Genomic DNA, 8,063 nt, shown 5'->3' with positions numbered 1-8,063 from the left:
AATTGTGCATCGAGCTTTGGTCCTGGTGTGACCAGGTAGACCCAGGTAGAGCCACCAGCATACCAAGCAATATCAACGTCAACCTTCATCTCTGCCAAGAAATCAATCGCCGCCATACAACGGGTTTAATACTGCATGCTCCTTTGGTTGTAGGAATTAGTGTTATGTAGGACTGTGTAGTGTATCTCGTTCTGTTTGCCACAGATGAAAAAGAAGAAAAGCTAGCCAAATTGCAATTTGAAAGCATCGGTAGGACCAATGCATGTGTGCCGTGCGGCGGTAAAGAACTACATGCACTGCACGTCCATCACCTTGAAGCGCATAAGCATGATCTGTGGTGGGTAATCCTAAAGATTAGTGTCCCATAGTATAGGGCTTGAAAGTGCTACGTCACAGCATAGCAACAATTTCAAAAATTCAAAAACTGGATCCACTTGGATCCAGTTTTTGTATGGATCCAATCACATTTCAAGCCGTCTCACTCACAGCAAGGTGATGTAGCCAGTGAAACTGACTGATTTGGCTACTGGGGCGGGGTTACAACTGGTGGCGAAGTAAAAGTCACCCCTGCATACGACATGAGTGGGTTGCTATGCACCCACATACTGAGGCAATAGCAAAGTCACACCTTAGTGATCCAAAATAGAAATCTGATGTCAACTTACTACTCCCTGGCCGTTTTTGACGTCATCACTTTCAAGCCCTATTAGCAGTGTCCCAAATTCTTCTCGGCCTGTAGCATGCACTAATGAACCCTACTGCAAATTATTCGCGACCTTTTTGGTCTGTTGCATGCACTAGTGAACCCTACTGCAAGTACTACAGTTGTGCAATGTGTTGTGTCCCAAAACCGGCGTGCGTTCGGTGCCGTATTTGACGCTGGCACATAAAAGTCCTGGCAGTGGCACGTGGAACACACTTTTAGTAGTTTTCCTTATTCCACTTGTTTGCAATTGCTGGTCGTCCTCCTGCCCCCGATTTATTGTCCCGCCAGCAGAGGTTTTTTCTGACGCGCAGATGCAAGCGGAGCAATGGGATATATTCTCTCTTGTTCTTGCCCTTAATGGCCATGAGGAAGTTCTGAACTTCTGTGCAACTCGCCACCTCATCGCAAATGAAGTAGCTCGTGGGACTTGTGGCGAGCAATGTCGGTTGCAAGTGCTCCGTCAAAGCCAAGACGGGTATCGCTGGAAGTGCCGCCCTTGTGGTTTCACCCGCAGCATTCGCTGTGGCTCGTTCTTTCAGCGCAGTCACCTGTCCCTGCACACCATACTGTCCATAGCATACTGGTGGGCCATGGATACGCCCCAGAAAAAAATGTTCTGCGGGAGCTGGATGTGACCGAGCCAACTCTAATCGACTGGTACAATTTCCTCAGAGACGTGTGTGCGGAGGAGATTGCTGACAATCCCATACGATTGGGTGGACTTGATGATGACGGGCAGCCAATCGTTGTCGAAATCGACGAGAGCAAGTATTTCCATCGGAAATACCATCGCGGGCAGTGGCGAGAGGGTCATTGGGTCTTCGGTGCTATCAAGAGAGAGAGTCTGGACGATGTATGATACAGGTATGTTTGGCGAAGTTTGATTGTGCTCGTGTGCACCCGACCCACAACTGTACTAGCAGTTTTTTCCTCTTCTGACCGTTTGTTTTGCTCTTGTCAGGCGCGTACGCAGGGGGGGGGGGGGGTCCCGTTGCCCGGAACCCCCCCCCCCAAATGTTCCAAACGAGCAACGTTTTTGGGCATTTTTGGTAGGGTGCACGATCGATCTGGCAAGAATGAATGCAAAACTTCAACAGACCGTAACTCAGTCAAATCTCGCTCAAATTCAGCAATCCAAATATCCAGATCGAATAGAAAATTCTCAGCTGTCGGTTGGAACAATTTTCGAAGCGCTGCGAGCAATGTCTCTTGGGATAAATCATTCGTAAGTTGAGCCGCGATCTCGGGAACTTCAAAAGCGCGCAGTGCGACTTGAGTATCGAGAATTTGAGACTTTCCGTCATGCTGACTTGCTCAAATTTGCAGGGACTTCACTTCTGATATTTTCAAGAGTACACAGCAAAAAAATCGAAACTCTTCTATCAAGAAAAACGAAATCGCGGGAGCAGGACGCGTTTGCGACTTTGAGGCTTTTTTCGCACCATCGCTGCACTCTACCGCTATAGGCTATAGCGGTAGGGTGCGACATATCCAGCGCTATAGCCTTTAGCGCTGGATATGTATATGACTGTACTGTGTCCTGGCTATCATGGTCGACCTCATTCTCTCCCGGGTACCTTTCCACTTCCAGAAAGCCCAAGAGAATGAAGATTGAGTGAGTAGAACTGAAGTTATGATCCAAAGAACACGAAAAATGCATAATTTTGAAAAATTCCTAGGGCTCTTTAGAAAGGGTTAAAACTCATTCACGGTTTGGGATTCAGTTGGAAACCCCCCTAGAGGTGACCCTGCGTACGCGCCTGCTTGTAGGAAGTACCAGACCGCCGTGCACAGACGTTAGTTCCCCTGATAGAGGTGTGGGTTCTACCCGGAACACGCATCATTTCCGACGGTTGGGCAGTTTATGCTCATCTCGGAGACGTGAACGACGGCATGTACACGCACGACGTCGTCGTTCACGAACACAACTTCGTGGATCCCGTTCACCGCGACATTCACACCAAAAGTGTTGAAAACATGTGGGTGCGAGCAAAGCGACAGCTGAGGAGAAATTTCGGCACCTCCGAGCCCTTGTTCCCGAGCTATCTGAAGGAATTCATTTGGAGACAGGAACGCAGAGCTGCAAGGGACTACTTCAGAAGCACGTTGGCAGGTATTCGACGTCAGTACCCCATCTAGATAGTCTCGATTTGCCTCGCTTCGCTACCTGTTCCGCCTTCTGGTACTGTTCCTTGTTGTCTCATCTACTATTCCTCTCCTGCTAATCCTGTTGTTCGTGCGCTGGCGGTGCCGTTCGTCGTCCTGAGCAATCCTGTTGTTCGTGTGCTGGCGGTGCCGTTCGTCATCCTGAACCCCAAGGATCTTCTACAAAACTCCACCACCATTGTCTCTGAGTGTTCGAGTGTGTTCCACTCAGGTCACCTGACTGAGTTTGTTGTTCTTGTATACTATATTTCTAGTATACAACAACAACAAACTCAGTCAGGTCAATTACGGAAACGAACACATGCCGGTTTTGGGATTCATTAGTACATGCAGTGCATGACCAACAGACCAAAAAGGGAGCACCAGAAATTTGAGACACTAATATTTTTCTGGTGAAAAGCAGTGATTTGAGTGTGAGCCAGTGTTGCTCACAACCAATTTCTTACTAATCTTTAGGTCGAGAATAATATGGGACACTAATCTTTAGGAATACCCTGCGGTCTTTCTGAAAGGTTCACACTAACAATCATGGAATGTCGAGCATGGTTATCATCAGGGAGCAGTAACATACTTTTTACTGCTCCCTGAATATCATAATTAGTTGATCAAAAGCCAGCCAGGTCAGGTCCCACTAACCAGTTGGGACACCGTTTCGTTTCAGCACCCGCAGCAGACATCCTCAGCCGCTAGACCTTCTCCCTTTTGAAATTCCACACGTATCACCACCTAGGCTGGGTCTGGTCTACAACCAAACCTACAACCAAGTCGTCGTATTATTGCTTTTACCAAATAAATGTCCAGGACGTGCATGAACTGTTTAGAGTGAAAGGCGAGCTGGAACAAGACCAAACTACAGCTGCCAGTGCTATTCCTTCCTCAAAATTCAGTAGAAATGACAACAACGATGGTCTGTAGTCTTGAGCAAGAGGCGCCGCCGAGATGCACTACTGTACAGCGTGAGTGCCGTGCCGGCCGTGAGTACCCATGGTGATTTGCTCACGTGAGGGGCAGTTTTGGCGCGAGTTCGACGTTCATGGGGCTGTTAAGTGATGACGTCACAGTTCCTTCGATACGCATAGCAACGATCCCACTGGCACTGGGGACAAACAAAAGTAGCGTCGTCTCCGTCAGTGGCAACATAATGGAATCGTGTACATTTCTTCGTTTCTTCTTTGCTGTTTTCAGTGAGTGTTTTGTTTTCTCTTTGTCCTTGATCTCGACGGTGTTGTCGTGCTCATTACCTTACTGAGACGTCTCTTGTGACTGTAGCCAGTGTCACGGAGGATTTTATTGGCGTGACGAGGTAGATCGCAGAGATCGAGTGTGAAAAATGCTCTGCATTAGTAGCTCCTGTAGAATGTCTTCTAGGATGGCGCATCCATGGTCAACAAAGCCAAGGTGCAAGACAGCATAAGAGATCGTGTAAACGATGTGAACTCCAAAAGGTAAGCTCCTGGACAAGTGGAAAGATATGTGTATTTATAAACTCTCTCTTCATCCATCGATTGCCGCTATGCATTGCATTTTGTCTTCACAGATAATCTGGACAAATAAATTATATTGTAACTGGAGAGTGCAATCGTGCTTGGGACCCATCCCAATGGCAATGCCATCACATGGCTGTGATGACTAGTGTATACCTGGGAGAGTTTTCCTCAACTGAGACGGAGTGTAGGTGGATGGATTATGAGAAATGCGAAGATGTGGAGTAAGTTGTGTCGAAGAAATGTGTAATAAAATAAAATTTATTTTACACTCAAACATACACTGTACATGTACATGTAACATCATGATAATGATTCCATCTTCATATCTCCGCAACAGGTACGCCATACGCACCGAATACATGGTGTGTGTGCACGTGCGCGCGTACATGCACACACTCTCATGCGTGGCCGAGTTGGCTGGATGAACAGACCACGCATTTGCACGAGGTGTCCGTCATGTCATTGGAATGCTGTACTTTCTGACTTTATTCCAAAATAGTATGTCTTGCTCCTGTCAAATGGAGTTTGTGTCTATGCTCAGCGGGTATCGGGCCATGACGCCAAACTGCAGTCAGCGCTGGAATTAAAATAGCACTTCATGGATTATTTTTAGGGCTGAGTCGGGTAGCACGGGTACCCGATCGGGTAATGTTTCCATGGTAAGACCACAATGCACACCGGCCCCTCCCCTTACACACTGGGTAGACATGCGTGAATTATTTGTACACGTGCACTGTAGACCTCTCTCTACTCTTTCTACATGATGTCATCTGCGACTTCGGGTTTTCGGGTACGATTCGGTACCCGTCTACCCGAGGTCCTCACGGTTAGCACGGGTACCCGACTACCCGTGCACACCACTAATTATTTTAACTAATTTCCTTTGCGTTTACTTTGTTGAGCCCGTGGTTTCATTTCTGTGTTCTGTAATGATTGGCTTCTGGAAATAATCGGAGTGGATGTCATTTTTATGTGTGTGCCTTGTGCAACAGGTTCAAGGCTAGATGCACTTCACATTCGGCATGCGATCTCGGCGTCTGGGACCTGATAACGTCTTGGTTGGATGGGTAATCAAGGATGATACTACTCGGCACATCAATGTACATGTCAATGTAATTTTTAATTTTTCAGAGCTGCACTATTTACGTCTTGATGCTTACTTCGGTACTAGCGTGTTTCCCCCGGATTATTTCTATCATCATGCGTGTTCTTGGGCTGAGCGAGCACATGCACGAGTGTGCAGCTATAACCCTGTGTATCTTTGGTTACACTTTGTTCTGCAATACATGTACCTTGTAACAGTATGTGCTTGCACTGCTTTGTGTGGCCTGCGTATTTCAGGACTATTCAGTGCATTAGACCGAGGTTGGTTTGGTCGCCGGATGATCTCTTGTTGCGTCGCTCTGTGTTTTGTTTTCATCAATTTTTGGGCTTGAGAATTGAGCTGGAGCGTGGTTCCCAATATGAAAACATAATGCTGGTGCTCTGTGTTTCGATTATCGACTGTCCGAGCAGTCACGATTCATTACCAGAACGGTCATACTGTAGTCTCTTCACGTGTTTGTCTTTTTGTGTTTTCGCCGGGGGAATTAGCGGTGACGTTGCACATAGAACGGCAGTGTTGCATCACTGGACGACCCTGCCTCTGCATCTGACTTCATTTCCCCAGGATCTGGTGCGGATACACCAGACAGTCACTTCCTGTAAACACGCAAACAGCAAAAGAAGAGATCCCGCAAATCAGGAAAACCCATTGTGGAAAATATCGAGTAGATCATACACCATTCAATAATCTGGAGTAATTACAGTGAGACAAACACTTCAAACAGTGCTTGCTCTCTCTCTCTCTCTCTCTCTCTCTCTCTCTCTCTCTCTCTCTCTCTCTCTCTCTCTCTCTCTCTCTCTCTCTCTCTCTCTCTCTCTCTCTCTCTCTCTCCATCCTTCCAAAATACTAGTACAGTCAGATCTCGCTTATCCGGTCCTCATTTATCCGGATCCCTCGCCATCCGGAAGAAAATCGTTGGTCACCGATTTACAGCATATGCAATGCATACATACAGTATGTGTGTTCGATTATCCGGTTCCCTCGCCTAACCGGATATTTTTGTCGAAAACGGATGTGTACGGTTATGCGAGGTCTGACTGTACCCAGTAACAATTCCATAGAATTATTATATTCTCAGGACATCATTCTGAACATAATAACTTCTTCCATGGGTCTTCAATCACCACGGCGGGCGAGAATATATCTAAGCCATGCAGTTTACGGGAGGTGTGAGCTGTCATGGATATAGAGGCTGATATTGTGCCAGCGTGAGGGCAGAAACAGAAAGAAGACACTGATTTCTTGAACAACTCACCTACATATAATCGAATCCACAGGGAGCGCTCGTACTTTGATCCATCAGGACGCGAAGAATCTTCAAAGCACTCTCAAACACGGAGTTTTACAGTGGGCAGCCAATTACACAGCCATTATGAAGGCCCTCGACGACTACAGGAGATTTGTAGAGGAAATAACAAGGAGTAAAGAGCGACAACAATCGCTTGAAGAAAAAGCAAAGAAAAACAGCTTTCTCTCCAGTCATTTAGATGCTGTTGCCCTTGACATCTGGTTCCATCCAGAGGACCCGACTTTTGTTTGTCCCCAGTGCTCTTCGTTGCTATGCGTATCGAAGGGGCCGTGACGTCACACTTAACAGCCCCATTCCGTGGCTCCTGCCGTACCGCGCCGTGGACATTCCGGTGCCGAGGGTCTCTGGGGGGTGGAAATGGCATGCCGTGGTATTCCGTGAGGTCGAATGCAGTGAGTAGTAGGTATTTTACTACTCCCTGAAAGGAAGTTTTTTCTTTCTTTTGTATTTGTGGTACGAAGTTTTTTCTTGGCTTTTGGCTTTTCGATTGGTTGATTCTTGAGCTTTCTGCAGTCATCTCCCCCGCTATTTTCCCTCAGGACCAAAGTCAGAAATTGAAAAAAAATGGTGATCCGGCCTGCCGACGGAATGCACGGAATGACTGTGCGCAGGTGTAAATCACTCTCAGCTTCAAGCTCGTACCGTGGGGTACACGTGACCTACCCAAATCGTCGGCACGGCACTCACGGTACCGTAGTGGGAATCGGCCCTTACATGTACGTGTAGTTTGCCAAGGAAGAAGTTTCGTTGCCACTTGACCCAGTCCGTGCGCCAAATTCAAAAAAGTCGTCTAGAAGTTGCACTTTTATTTGCAACCGCGGGAAATTTGAGAGGTCTGGAGAAGAAAATTCTCAATGGGACTCAAAATTGACAAACAAGACGACGACCAGCGCTCGAGCATAGTACCTTTTCGCCATTCCTTCGTGCATGATACCTATTCTAATTGATAAACACTGCCCTCATATTTCGTTTCATGCGCAACGGACGAAGCGAAGTGTCTTTTTTCGTCCACGAAAGAAAGGTAAGGAAATTGTCGTCTTCGCGACACCCTTCGGATTATTTAGTGGGGCATTGTGGGCCAAGGATATTTTTTCTTTTTCTTTACAACTGTCCCCAGGTACTGAGACGGCGCTGATATCCTAGGAGTTCTGTTAGTGCAAAATGCCAGGTTACTGACTTATGGCGAGGTTTGTCCACCCAAAAATATGAGAGATTTCTTGGATAACATACACACATAATACAGTGAATGGTATTGCAGTGGGCATCCAAAACGGTTGAACAAAACAAATA

General features: G+C 46.9%; 1 protein-coding gene and 2 long non-coding RNA genes across 3 annotated transcripts in view; 1 reads left to right on the top strand and 2 right to left on the bottom strand.

Annotated features, from left to right (window-relative positions):
• Nucleotides 1–3,781, bottom strand: part of LOC135828408 (integumentary mucin C.1-like) — a 19,734-nt gene extending 15,953 nt beyond the window's left edge. Inside the window, exon 1 of the mRNA XM_065340860.1 lies at nt 3,509–3,781. Coding sequence (XP_065196932.1) covers nt 3,509–3,549 — 41 coding nt within the window. The 5' untranslated portion in view covers nt 3,550–3,781. The remainder of the gene's footprint in view (nt 1–3,508) is intronic.
• A 264-nt stretch (nt 3,782–4,045) lies between these two features.
• LOC135828744 (uncharacterized) lies at nt 4,046–5,785 on the top strand. Its single transcript, XR_010555741.1, has 3 exons — nt 4,046–4,317; nt 4,410–4,580; nt 5,352–5,785. It is a non-coding gene; the product is annotated as an uncharacterized LOC135828744 (long non-coding RNA).
• A 140-nt stretch (nt 5,786–5,925) lies between these two features.
• On the bottom strand, nt 5,926–6,933 carry LOC135828196 (uncharacterized). The gene is made up of 2 exons (XR_010555588.1): nt 6,720–6,933; nt 5,926–6,060 (listed from the first exon to the last, which is right to left on the bottom strand). It is a non-coding gene; the product is annotated as an uncharacterized LOC135828196 (long non-coding RNA).
• Nucleotides 6,934–8,063: the final 1,130 nt, after the last annotated feature.

This window comes from Sycon ciliatum, chromosome 12, assembly GCF_964019385.1.
Source record: "Sycon ciliatum chromosome 12, ocSycCili1.1, whole genome shotgun sequence".
NCBI classification, from domain to species: Eukaryota; Metazoa; Porifera; class Calcarea; order Leucosolenida; family Sycettidae; genus Sycon; species Sycon ciliatum.
Note: the sequence above shows the minus strand (reverse complement) of the source record. Positions and strands in the feature narration are given on the sequence as shown.